This window comes from Syngnathus acus, chromosome 1, assembly GCF_901709675.1.
Source record: "Syngnathus acus chromosome 1, fSynAcu1.2, whole genome shotgun sequence".
NCBI lineage: Eukaryota > Metazoa > Chordata > Actinopteri > Syngnathiformes > Syngnathidae > Syngnathus > Syngnathus acus.
In genome coordinates, this window is record NC_051087.1 from 13,782,406 (window position 1) to 13,805,525 (window position 23,120).

Sequence of the window (23,120 nt, forward strand, 5' to 3'; positions counted from 1 at the left end):
ACGTTTGCGCAGCGTTGTTTGTTGGTATTGTTTGTGAGCTGTGTCTCTGCTGTAAGTTTTTGTGTTGTCTGTGTGCTGTCAGTGTTATGTGTTAAAATTGGCTAATGTAGGTGCACAAAAGAATTTGCTAGACTGTAGTCTTTCTGATTTGCACCGCAAAACAAAAGCAATTTTGTAAAAATAAGAAGAGAAGAAAGGCAAGCAATTTTTTGTGGGCAGAAACTGGTCCACACTGCATTAATGCCTAGCCTTGATGAAACAAAATTTGAGAGATGGAAAGAACTTGCTTTCTGGAATTGGATGAAGCAAAATTATTAAATAACATTTCAAAGCTAAATTTAGAAGAAATAGTCGATTGGTTGTGTCAAGACTACACAAGTTTTTACATTTGAGAATAAGAGAGTGATTGAGTTAGTTAAAGTTAAGAAACAACAACAATTGACTATTATATTAATTTATTGGCGGTTATTTTGTTGGTTTTTATCTTTTTATTTTGATTGGTTTGACACCTTGAGGGAGGAAAGATTAGGATGTGGAACACGGGTTGAGACAACCAGTTACACACGCAAAGCATGTGTGCACTGGGACACTGAGAAGCATTTTGAAAGGTGTGTCAAATCAAATGAAGACGAAATCATATGTAGTAATACAACACTTTACTACATATGGATGCTCTAAATCAGTGGTTCCCAAACTTTTGCAGGCTGGCGCCCCCTTTGGCTCTACAGTGAATTCCTAGCGCCCCCCCCCCCCCCCCCAAGGACCGGCATTTATATAAAAAAATAATACATTTATATAAATAAATAAATAATACATTTATAATATCATTACCATTACGTTGAATTAGTGGGAGCCCTGAGTTTGTTTCTCAGAAACGAGCCGGTCCCATCTAGACGTAATCGGAGACAATGACACCATGTGTTGGTCTCCATGTGTTGAAGCAGTTTTGAATGCTTCACTGCCTGGTTAGTTAGCCTGTCGCCACATATTAGCTTTGCGGGCTCGACTGGGGAAACATGTCACGTGACCGGGACGAGTGTCTTGACCTGAATTAATTGATCGTCGATAAAAAAAAAAATTCTGTGCGGCTTGGCGGCCCGGTACCAAGTGACCCACGGACCGGTACCGGTCCGCGGCCCGGTGGTTGGGGACCACTGCCCTAACCAGCTCAACACAACACAACACGGCGCGTTCTGGCGAGTCCCCAATTTCATGTTGACTTGAACTCAAGATGATGTTGACCGCCAGAATGCGGTTTTTATTATAAGATAAAATTCTGAACATTACAAGCTTGAAATTACAAACCTGAGCTTTTGCTTTTGTAGTCTATGCTGTCGGATCTGACTGGGCCAGAGCGGCGTGTTGTGTACAAATCGACTGCCGCCCCCCTACCGCCCCCCTACCGCCCCTTTCTTCCTCACCGCCCCCCCAGATCTTTCCACCGCCCCCAGGGGGGCGGTACCGCCCACTTTGGGAACCACTGCTCTAAATCATACAATTGAGTAAAATAAAACATACATTTTGATTTTTATTCAAATTGCTAAGATTCTTGTGATAAACGATGAGAAAATGATTGAAAAGTAACTAAAGAAACTACAAGAAACCATAACTAAGCTAGTTGTGGAAGCAGTCCAATTGCCACGAAAAATAGCTATATGCACGTGTGCAGGGCACACACGAGACTGATAAGGTGTCAAGAGGTAACAAGCTTGCAGACGGAACCGCATAGCTGTAGTGCAAAAGACGCTTCAAATTTTATACACACAAGAAGCAGATTAAATTACTGAAACGTTTTTAAAGATGTGCAGCGACAAAGTCCATAGACTGAAATTCGATTATGGACGAAAAGAGGGGCAAGAGTGGAGAATGGTATCTATAAATGACCAGAAGACTGACCCATCCTACAAAAAACCTATACAAGTGGGCAGCAATATTGAGCCATGGTTGTGTGTCGCATGGCTCAAGAGGGGGGATAATGGGGCAGTTCAGTCAGCTTTATACAACATATGAATTGATTCATATTCAAAACATTTATAAAACAAAATTTTTGTAGAGTTTGTTTAACATGTGCTAAACACAATCCACAGGGTTATAATGTCTGGTCATAATAGATGCATTCTCAAAACGGTTTGAATTGGCTTCAACAAAAACACTGAATGCCTTAACAGTGGCAAAAACGTTATGTAAAGAAATAATACCGAGATATGGGATTTCGGAAATTAATTCTCATGACAGGACTGGTATAAGGTGTGAAAATGTGCATGGAAAAAACTGGAAGATCATGGACAAAATGTTTAGACCTGGTCAAACTGTACATAAATATTACAAGTACTGTGGGTTTAACCCCGTATAAAAAATTGTTTGGGCGACAATATAGTTTCCCATGTTTTGAAACCAAGTGGGAAACTAAGGATGATTAAAATTTGGTAGAAAAAAAACCCCAAAAAACAAAAAACAAAAACAATGCTGCATTGTAGCAATTTAAAAAGATCAATTTGACCTTTGCAGGATGATCTGCTGTGTCGGATCTGGACTGCCATGAAAGTATGATGTTTATATGTGTACTTTGTCAACAACCGCCGTAGATGTTAAAGAATGGGATGATTATATCTAAAACGAATGTGGATAATTTGTTTCAGGTAACTATAAGAGTTGCTGAAAAACGAAACAATTGATTGCTAATGGCAAAACAAGCTGCAAAGACAGAAACAAAAATTGAATATGTCATATGTATGGATTTGCGACCGATTCTTTATGTTGTATCGTCGCCATTGACCAAAGATTGTGTGAAATCTGTCACATCTACTGATTGTGAAATGTGTGACAGCGCATTCTATATAGTAATATCCATTGAAAAAAGAAAAAATAAGCCATTGCTTTCAGAGAATGTAGTCAAGCTAAATTGTATATGTATCAACATGCCAAGATCTGGGAAAAAGCTGGAAAAACAAACAAACAAAATGTCTTTAAATTTGAGAGGCGACGATGATCTGACTGAAATTGATGCAATTAGAGTCCCCAGAGGAGTTCCTGATTAATAAGAATTAATTGACCAAATTGTAGCAGGATGGGAGTCTTCCATTTGCTGGTGGTGTACGATGAACAAGAACGTCGACATGATAAATTACAACCATTGCAACATGCAGAAATTGGGCAAAGGACACAAGCGGGACTTGAGGCAGTGCACGAACAGCTAGCCACGCCTTCCCTAATGTCAATCCAGAACCGCAATGCTCTTGTTATGTTGTTGTCTGAGAAAGGAAGGGTCTGCGCAATGTTCAGGGAACAATGCTGCACCTTCATCCAGAATGACACCGCCCCTGATGGGAGCCTGACGAAGGCGATTGCAAGCTTGCAATCCCTCAAAACGAGGATGAAAGAGCACAACAAGTGGATGACTGCTTTTGGGAAGTATAAAGCCCTTGTGTCCTCTATTACTGCTATACTCACCTTGTGTGGTTGTTGTTGTATTCCATGTCTCCGTGCTCTGTTTAATCGTCTCCTCACTACAGCAATATCGCCCATGGAAGACAAGATGGCCGGGGTATGCCTCTAATGTCTGAACGCCAGCATGTTGATGATAACGATGATGATGATGGAATTTTTGCACTTGGGTTTACAGACTTCTTCCCAGATCTAGGTGTTTCCGAATGATAATATCGCAACGTTTATCCTTTCTTGGTGTAAACTTATTTGTGCTCATACTTGTGATCCTACGGCTGAAAATCCTTCGAAGTGGCCGTCTTCGGTGATTTGATTGTTTCTGAGAACTTATGATAAACAGGGAGGAATTGTTGGAAAAAAGTGTACATATATGTTATCATGCGTTCTCTTATATTATGCTTTACTGCAATATTAATATATTACCGTGATGTTTTACTAACAATGGTACGCCGAGTACGTGCTTGCTGCGCTTGCCTTGTTGTTCTTTTGTTTTACCACAGGAGAGGTGAGAGGTTACAACTGGGTCAGCAGGATGCAGCTGCAAAGAAACCGTACACCTTGCATCGTTCTTTCAATGAAGCGTCTAGCAAACATCGAGAGGCGATGAGCGATTGTCACCGCAACCACGCGTTCTTAATGGAGCGTTAAGCAAGCTTCTGATTTCCTGCCTAAGTGGTTGCTGAACTCTTGATACCTCATCCTGTTTCCATTAAGTATATCACTTTGCGTTTTTTATGTTTACGAAGCAAAGCCCACACGCTCCCCTCCCTCAGGGGCCTTTGTTTCGGTTTGTGGGTAGGGCAACCCCAAATAAAAAGAGCAAGGAGGCAGACAGATCTTTAGGAGTAGTGAGATGGTTGTAAACTATCTGTACTGCCCTCCTTGCGCAAGTTAAGACTCAATCTTCCGTCTCACTTGTGTTTGTCCGCTGATACTTTTCTCTAAACAGTTATTCAGTCAGCGAATTAAACCTGACACCCACTCACACTGTTACAGTGATAAAATGTTCCTTCACAGACCAAATCACAAAAAAAGGCTATTTACACCTTACTAGAGGTAAGAGGTTTGATTTAAATTAAATTAAATTTACCAAATCATTTGCAGTTTTTCATTGATTTTGAGAGGCCAAATGAATGACTCTGAGGTCTCCATTAGGAATGAGCGCTATCAGCAAGCTTTACATGCCTCTCACAAAGTCACAATAGCACTGTTTCATCTAAAGCTACATACGGCATGCCCGGAAAACCTCGCCGGGGAGGTGTACAGGACGCATCCTAATGACATGCCCGAGCCACCTCATCTGGCTCCTCTCGACATGGAGCAGAGGCTCGACACCGAGTCCCTCATGGATGGACGAGCTTCTCACCCTAATCATAGTTTACAGTATGTAAAATTATGATTAACATTATAACAAAATTTGGTTGCAACTCCAAGAGGTGCTTTGCAAGGTGAATAAAAAGATATGTTGATGTAAATGTGATGTATATGTGCACACTGTACATACTGTATTTTTTACTTTTGGATAGGCGGGCGGCTGTGTCTTGCTAGCTAACCCTAACCCAGAAATGGATTTTAATGGCCAGTACTTTGTGAAGTGGCCGCACCATGCAACAGGAATTCACATTTTGGATTGTCGTAAAAATGCCACATGAAATGTTATGGCAGATTATCTTAAGATGAGAGTGTTTAGTAGTTGTAATAGAAAAGCAACTTCTTGGGATGTGGTGCCATATGGAGCTAATGAAAAAGTGGCACGTGTAAGCTAAGAAAGGTTCCATCCCATCTGTGCATATGGTGATGATGAGCTGTACAGAAGACGGATGGATGGAGGGATGGTGGCGCTATATGACTAAAGACACGCACCATGCTGTAGATACACAGACTAAAGTGGTATTTCAAATATATCCTTCTCCATCATCTAAATCACCTAAAGTCTCTTCACTACATCACAGTCGGTTCATGCAGTACTCAACAAAGCGGTCTTAAATTCTGCCTCAGTTTGCTTCATTATGGCATGAGAGCCGCCTCCTGCCCACTTGCCTGCCTGACTGCATCATCTCATGCCGGTCTAATTTGCCAGGGAATTTGAAGAAGCCACTGTTTGGCACCAAGGGACTCTGTCTGGAAATGTAGCATGACTTAAGTTTGGCTTGTTTTCCCAGTGCCGGTGCTCTGTGGCACCTTTGCTTTGCTTTTATGCTCTGCTGAACATGTTCAGAATTTGTCACGCAAGCCGATGTATTCTAACATTCACATCTTAGCTCTTCTTCTTTATCCTTACTTCCTCAAAGGCTCTTCTGCTGCCTCACAGCATTGCAAAAATAGCAACATTGCCAGGGATCACTGACAATGTGACTTCAGGACATGAAGCACATCAGTGACTTTGTCTCTTCTATCATGGAAAAGTACGTTTTGTCTTTACGTAAATAGTGTTATTTTGTCATTTTGATTTATTTTGAGCACATTATTTGTCTTCAAACGTTGCATACGGACCGTGTAAGTCTGTGCTTCAAGATTCCTGTATTTTTTGTTGTTTTTTGTGCTTTTATGTACTGTTGCTTCGATGGCTTCGCTTCTCGACGCTCTTTCTGGAACAAGATCCATCTATCGATCGATGCGTCAGTGCATCAGGCAGTCCAGAATGGAACAGATCAAACACGAGCTGTTGCTAAACACATTGCGGGCATGAATGGCTGTGTAAATTGCTGGATAAGACTTTGTAAAGCGCTTTGAGCGCTATGGTGTAGATAAAAGAACTACAGTATATGTTTACTCCATTTGCCATTTACACTGTTAATCAAACAAAAAATAAATACCGTTTTTTTCCATGTATTATGCGCAAAATGTAACTAATTTATTGTCCTAAATCTGGGTGCGCATTATACATGGATACAATTTTTTTTTTTTTTTTTGACACGTCAGCTATATAAAGAGCGAGAGTTCAGTTCTCTACCTAAATGCGTATTACAGGTAATATTTTATTTCACAACACTTGGCCTTGTTCCTTTCTTCTCTGCTGTTCACTTCAAACACGCTCCATATGAACACAATGCTCTCGTATCAGACGCTTGCTCGATCACCTGCTCGTTTGCTGTCACAATGTACCCTACACAAATCCGAAACATTTCTTCGCTATCGAGTTTGCTAGCGCATGCGCAGTGATACTGACCGGCAGAATAACAACCGGTTGTTCCCAAAGATGATCTTTTTTCTGAAATAATTTTACGTTTACGGACTTAAGTAGGAGTCAAAATTTGGGTGCGTATTATACATGGGTACAGGCTTTTTTCCAGCATCGACATGCCATTTTTAGGGTGCGTATTATACATGGGGGCGCATTATACATGGAAGAAAACGGTAAATAGCATGATACGGACACACTCAAAAAAATCCATTGAACAGCAAGGCCACAAAACATGAACCACAATACAGTGAGGGAACACGACACATCTTCCTGTACTGTTGTATTGAGTAGCATCAATTGGAAACTATACAGTTAGAACTGATAAACATACACACAATTGATGAAAATTCTAACTCAAGGTGCAGTAATGAGATACCGGTGGGAAGTAATGAAACATGGCAGTGTTACAATCAGAAGTAGCGGTTACCCGTTATCTATTGGATGAAGCTGCGGAGGCTTTAATAGTTTCAGGCCAACAATAGCAAAGAATAAGAACAATAAAAGAAACAACTCAGGGGATGCTGGTGCTCAGCATACCAAATAAATTGATTAAAGTTGCATTGTTCACTCAAGGGAATCTGAACAAGCGCATCCCGTGTACATCTCATACATAATCTGAGTGCATGTGGAGGGAGGGCTGGGGGCCTGTTCTGCAACATGCTCAGAGGGCGATGATGATGAAGGCTGACACATCGCATGTCGCGAGTAGTTACCGTGCTGAGTAATGTGACATTTAAGGACTCTTGTTCTTCCCACGTCTTTGCACAGTCTGTTTCATGCACACACCATGCCCAAACAAACAGCAAACATGTACCGTATTTTCCGCACTATAAAGCGCACCGGATTATAAAGCACACATTCAATGAATGGCCCATTTTAAAACGTTGTCCATATATAAGGTGCACCGGATTATAAGGCGCACCTTTCATGAATGGCCCATTTTAAAACTTTGTCTATATATAAATTCATATATTTCGACACGCCTGTTGGAGTGGCTCAATATTGGTCCATATATAAGGCGCACCGGATTATAAGGCGCACTGTCGGCTTTTGAGAAAATTGGAGGTTTTTAGGTGCGCCTTATAGTGCGGAAAATACGGTATATAAAAATACTCAACTGCTCACATGCACATTCATGATGTCTTGTTTTACAGCTGAGAAGACATGCATTCTGAGAAGTTTGAAGACAGAAATCCTTCAATCTTCACAACTACAGTATAATCACCTACACTGTATTTCTGTGCATACTTTATTCTTTGTTTGTGATTTTGGGTGGAATACAAATGAAACTTAGATGAAATAGAAATCTCAATTTAGTACAGTGCATCTTCTCGTTAATTTTTCTCAGTCACGTGGTAGCTCATAATTGAAATTTGTAAAAAAGTAAGTGCATTTCTCAAAACAATTTGTACAAAAAGCAAAACACCCTGCAAAAGTAATTTACATTTACGTTTTAGTAGCCTACATCTCGAAAAATTAAATGTTTGTGTCACTGAACAAGACAGTGACGTCAGAACAACAAGAATGTGTCGTGTACGGATAAAGTTAAAGTTAAAGTTAAAGTCCCAATGATCGTCACACACACATCTGGGTGTGGTGAAATTTGTCCTCTGCATTTAACCCATCCCCGTGTGATTTTAATCCATCCCCTGGGGGAGAGGTGAGCAGTGAGCAGCAGCGGTGCCGCGCTCGGGAATCAGTTGGTGATCTAACCCCCCAATTCCAACCCTTAATGCTGAGTGCCAAGCAGGGAGGCAATGGGTCCCATTTTTATAGTCTTTGGTATGACCCGACCGGGGTTTGAACCCACAACCTTCCAGTCTCAGGGCGGACACTCTACCACTAGGCCACTGAGATGGTCAAATTGCTTGCATAATCCGAAGGTATGTTCTGATATAAACTGAAGTTTTGATAGCCATTTTGGAATATTGATTGCAAGAAACTGGATAAGATTCACATTTCACTTCGTTGACATTCCATCTTATTGATACACAGAAACAAAAGAGCACTGCATAACACAAAGGAAAAAAAACAAATAAAAAAAATTGTGTACATGTAACAATCTCCTTCGGGAAAATAGTACATGTAAGACATGTAGAAATTGCTGTGCAATCGTCATACTTCCTTCGGGCCGCAATTTCTCATTCACATCACAGCAATTATTTTTACTTGCCATGGGCTAGTTCAGAAAAGTAGTACAGGAGATCACCGGTTGTTCTAATGATTCACAGATTTCCCTTCATTAGAAAAAATATCAAGATTCAACCAGAAAAAAGTCAAATGGAAAATTATTAAAATGCTTGACGATGAACTGCCGCCAAAATGTTGTGGCGTGTGATACAATTCAACAAAGAACCATTGTCATATATGTAGATATATATCCAAGGATTTGCAACTTGTACAAAGAAATGAGAAACTGCTTTTAGATGATGTGATGTGAAAATTGAACAAGTAGTGTTGAGAAATTCAATTCTGATCTGGGAAATGTGTGAAAGCAACTGAGAAAAGTGTCAAATCCAAGTCAAGACGAGACAAAGTCAAGCACATCATTCCAAAATCCTTACTAAGTTCCCACGAATGATAAGTCTTCCTGCAAGGAGTGAAACTATCACATATGGGCCGACAGCAAGAAGACACACGCACGCACACACATACTGCAGCTGCAGATATTGGGGCCACCACCCTCCCATCAATCAGTAAGGACCTTAACAAGGAGATCGTGCAGACAGTTCAACTTGCCGCCAGGTGCACAGCCACCACATTTGTCACAGAGAAGCCCTGATTAAGTCATCCCAGCCTCCTCACCTAAAACTGAGCTGGGCTGAGGAGAATAAAACTTAAAGAAGGTGGAGGACAGTGACCAGTGAAAGACTCCTGGAGAGAGCACTTGTATGGAAGTACCCAGAGTTCCATTAGATGGCTACATAAACCTTTTGTTTTCAAATGTGTTTAAGTTCAAGACTAAAAGAAAGGACGTAGTACGGCCAAAGTGCAACCGTAATAAATAGGTCTTAAAAATCCTAATGAAAGGTGAAATTAAAGTGTCTTCGTCCATGTGTGGATGCCAATGTTGGAAAAGTTCATTTTCTAAAGTTGAGCTCACAAATTTTAAAAATGAACTTGTTCAGTTCATAGTTCATAATTGAAACTTTTTGAACTAAGTTTGTTAAAAAAAAAAGAAAAGTTCACAGTTCTTTTCTTCCCCTAATAAAAAAAAGTTGCTGCGACCCTCTGGCATATCACACTAGTATCCAAGGTGCTGCTATCAACTTACAATCTTAAATACCGTAATGTTCGGACTATAAGTCGCGTTTTCTTTCATAGTTTGGGTGGGGGGGCGACTTATAATGAGGAGCGATTTATATGTGAATTTTTTCAAAAGTTTTCCAAAAAAAAGTGAAACCGCGATAAACGAACCGCAATGTAGCAAGGGATTACTGTCATTTGAATTTCAAGTGACGTCAGCAGCGCGGCACGGCGTGGCGCGGTGGTCGTTTACAAAAAGGACAAAGATTGATCACGGGATGACGAAGATGACGAAGGGCCCCACGTACTACCGGCATCATGAGCGGCTTTGTTTCTAAGTGACACGGAGGACGAAGAGTTTGAAGGATTTAAGGATTTGGAGTGATACAGAAGGTTTGAAAAACTATTATGGCTTTTACGCACGCCCGGTCCTACTCTCGGGAGCTCTCTTTCACCTCCGTGGATAGAAGTCGGGGGCCGGCGCTCGGCCGGGTGGCTGTCCGGGGACGGTGGATGGGGCTCGGTCATGGCTTTTACGCACGCCCGGTCCTATTCTATGGATCTCTCTTCCACCTCCGTGGCTGGAAGTCCACGCCGCCACACGCCTGGACGTTTGTTAAATAAAGAGCCGTTTACCTAACCCACGTCTTTCCTTGTACTTTTTAACGCTACAATATGGTTATATGTATACTAGATCTGTGGAATAACGACGAGGCTGACGTCAGGGCGCACGCGCGGCGTTGTTGACAAAGGACGAGGAATTTGATCGATGGATTTAATGATTTAAAGTGCACAGATGGTTTGATAATATTATTGCTTATATAATAGTTATTTGATATCTAATTTATATATCGTTATATGGGCCTGTGGAATATTTTGAAGTGCAAGCGCCGTCATTGGACGATCGATGGATTTAATGAATTGGAGTGACACGGATGGTTTTATAAACGTGTTATTTATGTACCGTTTTTTCCCATGTATAATGCGCAAAATTTAACTAATTTATTGTCCTAAAATCTGGGGTGCGCATTATACACGGGCACATAATTCTTTTTTTTTTTTTTTTTTTTAACACGTCAGCTATATAAAGAGCGAGAGTTCAGTTCTCTACCTAAATGCGTATTACAGGTAATATTTTATTTCACAACACTTTGCCTTGTTCCTTTCTTCTCTGCTGTTCACTTCAAACACGCTCCATACGAACACAATGCTCTCGTATCAGACGCTTGCTCGATCACCTGCTCGTTTGCTGTCACAATGTACCCTACACAAATCCGAAACATTTCTTCGCTATCGAGTTTGCTAGCGCATGCGCAGTGATACTGACCGGCAGAATAACAACCGGTTGTTCCCAAAGATGATCTTTTTTCTGAAATAATTTTACGTTTACGGACTTAAGTAGGAGTCAAAATGTGGGTGCGTATTATACATGGGTACAGGCTTTTTTCCAGCATCGACATGCCATTTTTAGGGTGCGTATTATACATGGGGGCGCACAATACATGGAAAAAAACGGTAATAGTTTTTTTTTAATAACTCTGAATGTTACGTCAGGCCCGTTCTCAGCTCTTCGTTTGTGTTTATGTCACGTTAGCATACCATCACCAACTGATTCCCGAGCGCGGCACCGCTGCTGCTCACTGCTCCCCTCTCCCCCAGGGGATGGATTAAAATCACACGGGGATGGGTTAAATGCAGAGGACAAATTTCACCACACCCAGGTGTGTGTGTGACGATCATTGGGACTTTAATCTTTAAATCTTTAATCTATTGTTTAGCCTGTTGTTGCTCGTTCATGTCTGTTCTTAGTGTTGGATTTTGTCGAATACATTTCCCCCAAAATGCAACTTATACTCCGGAGCGACTTATATATGGTTTTTTTCACGTTATTGTGCATTCTATGGGTAATGCGGCCTATATTCCGGAGGGACTTTTAGTCCGAAAATTACGGTACAAGAGAAAATTGCTTGAAATGTCTTTTTCTGTAATTTTCCTGATTGTACGTGCCAGACTGAGGTAGGAAACAAAGAATGTTCAATATGCCAAATGTTTAAAATGACATTAGCTTTGTAGATTTGATGTTATTTTTTTGTGTGGATGTGTTCAATTTCTGTACTGCGCTAATTAAACCAACTTATTAAGAACTGTTCTGTTTTTCTTTACCTGAAAAAATAAATGACTATCAGAATAAAAAAAAATAACCAGGAAACAATCAAATAAGTGAGGAAATAACTGGCATGATGCCATGTTTTGATGTTTTGCTGAAAGCAGAAATGCAAAGGATGACTTTTTTTCCCTCCCTTGATGTTGTTGCATCTTTGATTTCTATTTTTTGATCGACTGAGCATCCAGAGAGGAGGAATTTTAAACAGTCATCAGTAAGTTTCTCCACCATCCTGAATCCTGCCACAACACAAAGCTTGGGGGACAATTTCATCCTTGTAAAAATGGCTGGCAAGATTGGGCAACAGTTTAATTAGTTTAGTAGTATGAAGAAAGAGCAAGCCTGTCGAGCATCAATGACAAACCCTTAATAAAAAAATAATAATAAACAGCAATGCTGCTGCAACACAATAGTTTGCATTCAAAACAATATGTACAAAATTTCAACTATAATTAGCTTGTTTCTCTCAGCATGAAGACATCAATGGACAATGTTGGGCGTGGTCATGGATACCCTCCACTTAGTACTTCAAAATGCTATATACACCTAAATCTCGATTTTACTCACTTCGATCCTATGCAACTTTCTGTCTAACGCGGTTTGGTCATGGACCCCATTTGTTTGGGTCATAAATACATTTTAAGTATTTTAAATGGAGGATATATAAGGACCGTACAAAGCTAAATGACTAGCGCATAAACCTTAGCGCTAGTGATTTGATGAATTGTGACATTTCTTAAATCTATTTTACTCGATGAGCGCTAACGTTGCTGGTTTGAATCCCTAGGACCTAACTTCCGTCTGTCTGTACTACACATGTTTTGCCAGTGTTTGAATAATGCATACATTTTCTCCGTTTCCTCCCGCACTACAAAAAGATGCAAGTAAATTAAGGTTGTGATTGACTGATGACCAATCTCGGCTGGGTGTACCCCTCTTGCCAAAAGTTAGTTTGGAATCAGCTCAGCAGTTGCATTTTTTTGCATTAATTGTGTTGTGGAAAAAAGGCACCTCTTCACCTCCTTTACCGATCTCTGATATTAGTGGAGTGAGTCTTATTATGGTTATAATTAATTCCATGATGACAGCAGCTTCGTGCAAGCTTCCATATATGGAAGTGGTTGCTTCGTAGCCCACCAGGAAGTATCCTGGAAGCTTTTGTCCGCTGAAGTAGGCCATCATCCTTCCTGTGTCACAAAGCTCGGGGTACTGGGATACCTACCGTGTCTATCATTACTTCCACCATGCCTCCAAAATCTTCTCTTATTAGGAGTCTGAAATCACCGCGCCAATCCATTTATTGGATGCGCCCTCTGCCGTCACACCGAATTGAACATTCTTGAACATAGACAATGAATGAGTTTGTCGACAGTGCATAGCGTTCTGCTAAAGCCAGTGTGAAAAGCCCTTTTCAGTGCTCACATTAACCATGACTCAGCAATTTGCTGCAATGCCCTATTTTACTCGATACGAACAGAAGGACCGCAGTAGGAATAAAAATGTCCTAGAGTTCTCCAGAGGGCAGTTAAGTGCAGGAAGCCACCAGAGATGCTTTAAATTTAGCAGAGATCAAAGAGCAGTTTTAATAAGCAAGGAAAGAAATGAAGTTGAACTTTGACCACTGATTCTTTTATAGATGACCTAAGAAGTGTGACAAGATTGATGGTGGCCATTTTGTTTAATGACAGCAGCATTTTTCTCTGAGGCCCCAAAAGTCCTGTGTTGAAGGTGAAGATACAATTTTCAGTTTAATCTTAACCACTCACTCCATCACGCCTTGTACATATTAATTATGACACAATTGCAGTTCTTTTCATCCTCTTTTAAAAATAGCAACATACAAGTGATACCAAGTTCATAAATCTATGTTTAAGAGAGCAATAGAAGGCTATTTCACATGATATCGGTTTTTTAATGGCCAAACAAAACTATTTTTTATTCTCTTACCTGGAGAAGTGCAATTATTTTCTATGGTCATTTCCACTGTGCTGCTGTTGTCTATTTCCTGCAGTAGCTTTCTTCCCTCCCATCTCTCATGGTGACTGGAACTGTGGTTGGAACCTACGCAAAATGTATCACAGTAAAATAAAGAGAGGGGTGTTTTAGGGTATTAATAAATACAAAATTATTGTGACTGAATTAAATGTATTCATAACTTGTGAAAAATTGTCAATATAAAATGGTATATTACTATATACATGAAATTAGTTTTAGTTTAGTTTTAACAAGTTTTAGGCTGTCATGAATCAGTTGCTGACCTGTGCGACAGACACTTTTTCACTTTTAATTGGGAAAGGGCCAGGGCGGTGGTGAAAGGTTTGTGTGTAGCAATTGTGTTTTCCTATTCAGCCAGTAATGACGCAACAACTTTCACGGTTAAAATATAACTTTTTATTTGAATTATGGTTGCAAACACATTTAGCCTCTCTAAACGTAGTTTTAAGAGTTGTTTTCCCTACAACGAAAACACACGCGCACATCAGATGTGTCTACAATCACCACCCTTCAATTTAGACCAAGTCGGGTTTGAACAGACTATTCAAGAAATCAATTTTTCTACTCTGCATTAATGTCAAAGACAATTTTAAGAGGACTTTGGCCTCGCTGACATCTGCTGCCATTGCTGGACTACAAAACTCTGTAAAGCAGCAAAAAGTCTAGTGATACATTCTCATGTGTCTTACGCCCTGGCGGTGGATGCGAATAATGATTCGCCTCGCTAGCTCCAGTTATTCACAATTGGAGCAAAATATATAAATTAAATTTTCATATTCGTGTGGAATGCCCCTAATTGGTTGTGTTTTGCCTCTACAATATGAGACAGCACAAGTAAATTTCATCCAGCCACACAGTGAAAAAATAAAACAAATATTTGTGTGGCTGATTTACTTGTGCTTCACACTGAGGATAAAAAAACAAAAACAAATACAAATCATTTGGGGTTTTAATTCCTGTCACGTGGCATTGGATTTTCTAACACTGTCTCCTAAAGCCCCCGGCCTACCCCACTGAGCGGCGAAAGGTTTTCGAAAAGCAGCGAATGTTGAACTCATGTTCGAGTTTTTCAGGGTTCGTTCAAGGTCTCAAATGTTTACCAAACGGTTCACACCCATTTGGTAGACGTCCACCTGTACTTTTCTTGTCACAAGGGGGAATTTTGAAGGTTAGCTAGCTCATTAAACTATGATGAGCACACAAGCTACATGTAACATAAGCATTTAATTTGTTAGAATTGACCTTAACTGTTTTTCCCTCTGCATCCAGGAACACTTCAGCAACGTCAAAGTGGCCTTATAGTGCAGTCCCAGAGAGATCGGTGTCACGTGACACGATTCTCAGTTCCCTTTGATTTCATTTAACGCGCAACAAAACAAACTTGCAGACGAGCTGGTGAGGCTATTCACCTTGCCATGCAAGTACCAAGGACCGGATTAATGTCAGACAATATTTTCATGGACCGGCCTTTAAATTGTGGCGGATAAATACAATAAAATAAAATGATATGACCGGCATAAAAACAATGGGACAGTAATCTCTCGCTATATCACTGCTCATCTTTCACAGCCTCGCTGCCTCACAGATTTTTTTCACAGTGCATTGTGTCATGGCTTCAGAAGAAAAAGAAATAAAGGAACACAGTGATAATAAGGAATCATCAAGTGGAAAAAATATAAAACTATACTAATAACTTTACATCACTTTAAAATTGATAAATGATGAGAAGAAAACCAGTTACGAGGCCGTCAAGAGGTCATATTATGAATGATAATAATAATATGACATGACATTGAATCATCCCTTGATAAATAAAATGGAAATCTTTTTTTCCAAGGCTCAATACAATGTTATTTACATGTGTGTTTGCCTTTCGAACGTCATCAACATTCAGTCGTGCTGCATTTAAAAAAAAAAACATTTTAAATGGCTCGGTTTCACTGTTTTAATTCGGTTCACCTGTTTCGACGGTTCATATTATGTGCAACTCTTTTTTTTTCTCATTTACGAATGAGGCACAGCAGTGTACAATAACGCTAATGCAAGCCAAGAAAAGCGCATGATTGCATTGGCAACAGCAATCTGCTTCAGTGCTCTTTTTTCTTTGCATGTGTATGAACCATTGGTAGAGCGAATATTTTCTATGCCCGCCAGGAACTTAAAAAGACAAGTAAACGTGCGCTTCAGGTACCTTTTTCGGGAGCCAGAATTAACAGCGAGACTAGCGTGTTGAGTCGGTATCCTTGGAGACACATCACATCAGTCATCAGTGCATTCCATAAGAATTAAATAACTTGAGCCGTATTTATAACTTGAACAGTGTTTTCCAACATTTGTTGAGCTAATGTACCTATTTTCCACTAACTCACGGTTAACTACCCAATGAAAATGTCGTAAAAAATCATCCTGACATATTGATCTTGTCTCAATTTTAATCAGATAGCTCTTTTGCCATCCAGTGAGCTCTCTCCCCCAACAACACCCTCTGCTCTCTCCCCCAACAACACCCTCTCAAAATTATTTCAAGAATTTTTAGGATTTTATGATTATTATTCTCAATGCATTTCAATGGGCATCATTTATACGTGAATATTGTGCTAGCCTGGTGCCAATCCATCTTCTGATCAGATCAGTTATCGATTTTTTTTCTGATTGGTGATCGGCTCCAAAATGTTGATTTTGTTCAAGAGAAAATAGCCAGAAAAACGAATGAAATATCATACGATATAATAATAATATAAACATTCATAATTGTTGTCAATAAAGAATAATTAATTATGATGCTGTAAACATGCGTTCTTTCAATTTAAACCTGACAGTAAGACGATAAGTAATTGATTTTCCGAAAAACCAAAATATCACAATGAAATTGATTCCCTGGAGCTTTTTCACTGAGACTAGTACATCTGCACATTCTTCAAATGCAACACCAGTGAATTTACTTCACGCAGTACTTGGGAGAGGTCAGTAGGAGGGCTTCCTCACAATTGCCAATTACAAGACAGCCCGATGGGACAGGGGTCATTGAATTAAAAATCCAAATTATTATATTGTACTCTGGGCATGAATGAACTTCTTACCTGGCCTCACCTTCACTGCATCACACAACAACAATGGAAGAGGCTTGCGTGTGTGCCAGTGCTCAAATGTTTGCCCCTTCCCTGCCTCCCACCCTGATTTACAATCGTGTACATGGATAAAGGAGTGTAGAAATGATTAATGGGTCCCTGTGAGGAGCCGCTGAGTGCCCTGCTTCCTGTTCCGCAGTATCAAGCTCAATTAGGCAGAGCTTCATTAAGCATGTCATAAATAATTCATTTTAATTGATCTTCCAGCCATCTAATTAAGAGTTAACAAGAACACAATAAGGACAAGAGAAATGCATTTAACACCCAAGTGTTGCGCCCGCTACACCTCATTGTACAGAAACAGAAGGGGCACTGCCCGGGATCTGGATCCTACAACTTCAATGCCTCCAACTAGAATTGCTGTTTTCTAAAGCCCCTGTCAGTAATGGACCTGTAGAATTTTCATAATTTCTCTCCCCCTTTCAGGGGCATGATCAATGCTAGAGCCAAATCTTAAAATCGACCGTAAAACTTGCACACTCCAAGTTCATGACAGTCAAGGTAAAAACCTTGATTATCACTTTTATTTTGTGATGACTCAGGCTGTCACTCTTGACTATTTTAGAATCAATTATTCTATCAATTATTCCATCGATTAATGGACTGATCTGATACAATTTTATTTGCATTAAAGTACGTTAAAAACATTTTCCCCAATTACTGTTTATCAAACAATTATTTTTGTTTTTTGGTATTATTTAGTGATTAAAAAACAAATAAGCAATATCACACATGAAGGATTGATGGTCGTTATTTTCCAAAGTAAAAGCAGATGTCTTATTTTAATGAAACACAAATGATGTGGGTGCTAATCTTATTGGATCTCAGTGTAGTGTTTGATAGAATTGATCATAATATATTGTTGAATAGGTGAAAAAAATGGGTAAGATTAAATGGGACTGTATCAAAATGGTGCAGGTTCTACCTGTAGAAAAAGAGTTATTTTATGATGTTTTTTTAAGAAAATTATTATTTTATTTTAAGTGTCAGATTTGAACAAATTGCCATGGTTTGGTGGGTCAAAGTGGCCAGAGAGTGACCAAGCCTCCCCTCCCACCACAATGTAGCACCGCCCCTGCTATTAACGTTCAATTAGTTAAGTGTGTTGCTACGACTGTATTGCATGCATGTTTGTCACAAAACAGTGTGCTCTTGATTCTTTGTTGCTTTGTATTAAAGTTCTTCTTCCACTTAAAGAGGTCGTTTATGTGTATCCTCACTGCAGCAATATATTTACGATTAGTTGATCCTGGAGATTATTAGATGAGATATCCTGCGTTGTACCACTGCCAACAGAAGCAACGCAGGAGTCGATATATTAAGTCATGATCATCTCGACCTGTATTGGTCGGGGATTTGCCAGTGCGTTTTAATTTTTTTTTTTTTTTTAACAAAGTTGAGTAGTAGTCTCTCGAGGTTAATTTATATCTGCTTCATGCAGACATGTTGTAAAACACATTGCTGTTTATAACTAAAGCCGCATCAGAGACGGGCATAATGCATTTTAATTGATATATTTGAGAGTTATCCATCCATTAACCCATGCTTGCATTTTCTACACTGCTTTACAATCACTCAATTTGCTCATCGCTCACTACAAAACAAGCAAAAACATTCCATCCTCACCTGGACCGTCAACTAAGAGGGACAACCCCTTGAAGACGAGAAGGAAACCTCCGAACAAGCATAACTGTATAAGAATCAACTCTTTCCGCCTTCTCCGCCTCGCTTTCGATTTCTTTGGCTTGGCCATATCTTGCGCTGGACAATTCAGGTGTTGTGCTTGATTTGGTTCCCCCGTGAGATCTTGTTCCCCCTGCCGCGGGAGCGCGCACGCCTTATTTGGAAAGCGAAAAACCGATGTCGTACGGCGTCGTACGGCGTCAGCACTATGTCGTTTTCAATAAAAACATGAACTCACGTTTGCGTCAGTCAATTTTAAGTTTTATAAAGGATTATTCTCATTTGATGTCTTTAAATTCATCCGCGTTCTGCCATTGAAGCGGGGTGCATTCAAAGACCAGTCGTACAGACGGAACATTCAATCACTTCACCAAAACGCAACAATATAATTACGTGATCTCTTTGCATAAACCTCGATGCAAAGAAACTCCTCTTTTTGGGTACAGGCTACAAGGAGTATATATTACAAAGGAGACTTTATACTTAATTGTGATCATCATTCATCCATCCATCCATTTTATTACTCAGGTATTTTCAAAGCAAATTAATATTGTTGCATTTATTAATTTGCTTTAAAATGACAGCGCAATATAATTAAAAACTGACACTATAGCAATGTCAAACGTGTTCATTTAAGAAAAAGCCACACACGTTTTGTGATCAAATCTTTCAAAGCCCCGTGAGGATATGTCCCCCCCCCCCTTATTTTGAGAACGGTGAGTGCTGGACTCCAGCAGTTTTTTTTCTGTCTTCCTGGGGGTCTGTTCAGGTTGTGTGCCGAATTTGAACAGGTTCCCTCATTCCTAGGCCAAATTACAGGGGGGGGAACAAATCCTCACAGCTGCCCCGTGAGGATATGTCCCCCCCCCCCCCCTTATTTTGAGAACGGTGAGTGCTGGACTCCAGCTGTTTTTTTTCTGTCTTCCTGGGGGTCCTTTCAGGTTGTGTGGAAAATTTGAACAGGTTCCCTCATTCCTAGGCCAAGTTACAGGGGGGGAACAAATCCTCACAGCTGCCCCGTGAGGATATGTTCCCCCCCCCCTTATTTTGAGAACGGTGAGTGCTGGACTCCAGCTGTTTTTTTTCTGTCTTCCTGGGGGTCCTTTCAGGTTGTGTGCCAAATTTGAACAGGTTCCCTCATTCCTAGGCCAAATTACAGGGGGGGAACAAATCCTCACGGGTGCCCTGTGAGAATATGTTCCCCCCCCCTTATTTTGAGAACGGTGAGTGCAAAAGAGTCTCAAAATAAGGGGGGGGAACATATTCTCACAGGGCACCCGTGAGGATTTGTTCCCCCCCTGTAATTTGGCCTAGGAATGAGGGAACCTGTTCAAATTTTCCACACAACCTGAAAGGACCCCCAGGAAGACAGAAAAAAAACAGCTGGAGTCCAGCACTCACCGTTCTCAAAATAAGGGGGGGGGAACATATTCTCACAGGGCACCCGTGAGGATTTGTTCCCCCCCTGTAATTTGGCCTAGGAATGAGGGAACCTGTTCAAAATTTCCACACAACCTGAAAGGACCCCCAGGAAGACAGAAAAAAAAACAGCTGGAGTCCAGCACTCACCGTTCTCAAAATAAGGGGGGGAACATATCCTCATGGGGCAGCTGTGAGGATTTGTTCCCCCCCTGTAACTTGGCCTAGGAATGAGGGAACCTGTTCAAATTTTCCACACAACTTGAACAGACCCCCAGGAAGATAGAAAAAAAGCCAGTCGATGTCCAGGACTCACCGTTCTCAAAATGGGAGGGAGGCACAAATTCTCACGGCTTGACATTTTTTATAGAGTTCCTGTTACAATTTTTATCCCCCCTACCCACCATCTGTCACTTTGCTTGGGACAAAAGGAGCCTTCAGAACTGAAATCTCTTCTCAATTATTCATTCAAATCAATTCACTCAAATCATTCTCGTTATGAAAGATTTGATCACAAAACGTGTGTGGCTTTTTCTTAAATGAACACGTTTGACATTGCTATAGTGTCAGCTTTTAATTATATTGCGCTGTCATTTTAAAGCAAATTAATAAATGCAACAATATTAATTTGCTTTGAAAATACCTGAGTAATAAAATGGATGGATGGATGGATGAATGATGATCACAATTAAGTATAAAGTCTCCTTTGTAATATATACTCCTTGTAGCCTGTACCCAAAAAGAGGAGTTTCTTTGCATCGAGGTTTTTGCAAAGAGCTCACTTAATTATATTGTTGCTTTTTGGTGAAGTGAATGAGTGTTCCGACTGTACGACTGGTCTTTGAATGCACCCCGCTTCAATGGCACAACGCGGATGAATTTAAAGACATCAAATGAGAATAATCCTTTATAAAAATTAAAATTGACTGACGCAAACGTGAGTTCTTCATGTTTTTATTGAAAACAACGTAGTGCTGACGCCGTACGACGCCGTACGACATCGGTTTTAAAATTGACTGACGCAAACGTGAGTTCTTCATGTTTTTATTGAAAACAACGTAGTGCTGACGCCGTACGACGCCGTACGACATCGGTTTTAAAATTGACTGACGCAAACGTGAGTTCTTCATGTTTTTATTGAAAACAACGTAGTGCTGACGCCGTACGACGCCGTACGACATCGGTTTTAAAATTGACTGACGCAAACGTGAGTTCTTCATGTTTTTATTGAAAACAACGTAGTGCTGACGCCGTACGACGCCGTACGACATCGGTTTTAAAATTGACTGACGCAAACGTGAGTTCTTCATGTTTTTATTGAAAACAACGTAGTGCTGACGCCGTACGACGCCGTACGACATCGGTTTTAAAATTGACTGACGCAAACGTGAGTTCTTCATGTTTTTATTGAAAACAACGTAGTGCTGACGCCGTACGACGCCGTACGACATCGGTTTTTCGCTTTCCAAATAAGGCGTGCGCGCTCCCGCGGCAGGGGGAACAAAATCTCACGGGGGAACCAAATCAAGCACAACACCTGTTACGGATACCCGACAGATACATCGCTTTCTCAGTTGCGACATCCATGCGTATACGAGTTGGGGAAAAGCAGCGACCTCCTTCACTTCCCGTCCGGATGGACCTGACTTTCTCGTGTCGTGAGCAGATTAAATATTGCAGAAGAGCAAACTGGATGGGGGGTAGGGGCGGCGTCAACCGCGACGTTGTTTTGCGAGTGCTGCACAACGACAAAAGCCAAAAACAACAGTAACACAAGCAGTCGTTCGTTTTTTTTTTTTGTCGTAATGTTCCACTGTGGTGGTTTGAGTCAGGCAGTCAGATGGCACAGATGCGCGCACCTTCCATGGATGTTCCCAGCGGGAATATGCGCACACAAGCACGCACGCGCGCAATTTATTCATAAGTCCCGACCATTTAGTGAACTGTCCAGGAATCTCTTTTAACATTAGCATTAGCAAAGGTTTGTGTGTATTTAAAAAAGCTTAGAGGATGGATGGATGGATGGATGGATGGATGGATGGATGGATGGATGGATGGATGGATGGGTTAGGTGGGCGGGCAGACGGACGGAATACTAACTCCAAACTACACGTTTGACAACAGCAGCAAACTCTGGACCTTCTGTATGCTGGGATCCAGATTGCCCCTTAACTGTTGCATTTTGCCCCTAAAATATGAGACAGCGTGAGTAACTTTTTCCATTCATTCACGCACAGTGCGATACGACGACGGCATATTAGGATCACCCACCATGAAACAAAATGAGACAAGATGAAAACAAATATTGATGACTTAGTTGGTTCATGATTTAGTTGCCATGGGAAAAAAATGAACTGAGCTTTATGATGCTTAGTGGTTTTTTTCTTTTGTACACCAACGTTTAAGCCTCTAAATTCTATTACATACTTGCCAACTTTAGGTTGTGAAAAATAGGGAGATTCAGCCCACGATGTCTTTGGCCGCTGGGGCTGAGGAGGGGGGTGTTTATCGTCAACCAGTCTCTTGCCTTATAGAGCAGTTAAACATGGCACATAATGCATTTGTCACTTAAGGCTTAAATCCTTTTAATCAAGCTTTAAGGTGTACTGAAGGGATATTAGTCAAATTTCCTGTAAAAAAAAACATATACATATCCATTGGTTTAAAGTCCATGTGTTTATATGTATTAATATATTTTACCTGTATACGCATGTACTAATTATTTTGTGTACATATACTCTGACAACATTAGCAGCCTGCACATTTCAGAAAGTCAGTATGACAGACGATGAGCTAAGACCTGATAAAGCATTCTGAGATACCAAATGAGGTCTGAAAGTATTTTGAACATTTTTTA

The 23,120-nt window shown here is 40.5% G+C and overlaps 1 protein-coding gene across 2 annotated transcripts in view; it reads right to left on the minus strand.

Moving 5' to 3' along the window:
* LOC119122522 (sodium/potassium/calcium exchanger 3-like) overlaps nt 1-21,936 on the minus strand; it is a 51,399-nt gene extending 29,463 nt beyond the window's left edge. For both annotated transcript variants that reach the window (XM_037250826.1, XM_037250816.1), the window contains exons 1-3: nt 21,806-21,936; nt 18,788-18,938; nt 13,986-14,099 (exon numbers count right to left, since the gene is read on the minus strand). In XM_037250826.1, coding sequence (XP_037106721.1) covers nt 13,986-14,099; nt 18,788-18,938; nt 21,806-21,850 — 310 coding nt within the window. In that variant the 5' untranslated portion in view covers nt 21,851-21,936. The remainder of the gene's footprint in view (nt 1-13,985; nt 14,100-18,787; nt 18,939-21,805) is intronic.
* Nucleotides 21,937-23,120: the final 1,184 nt, after the last annotated feature.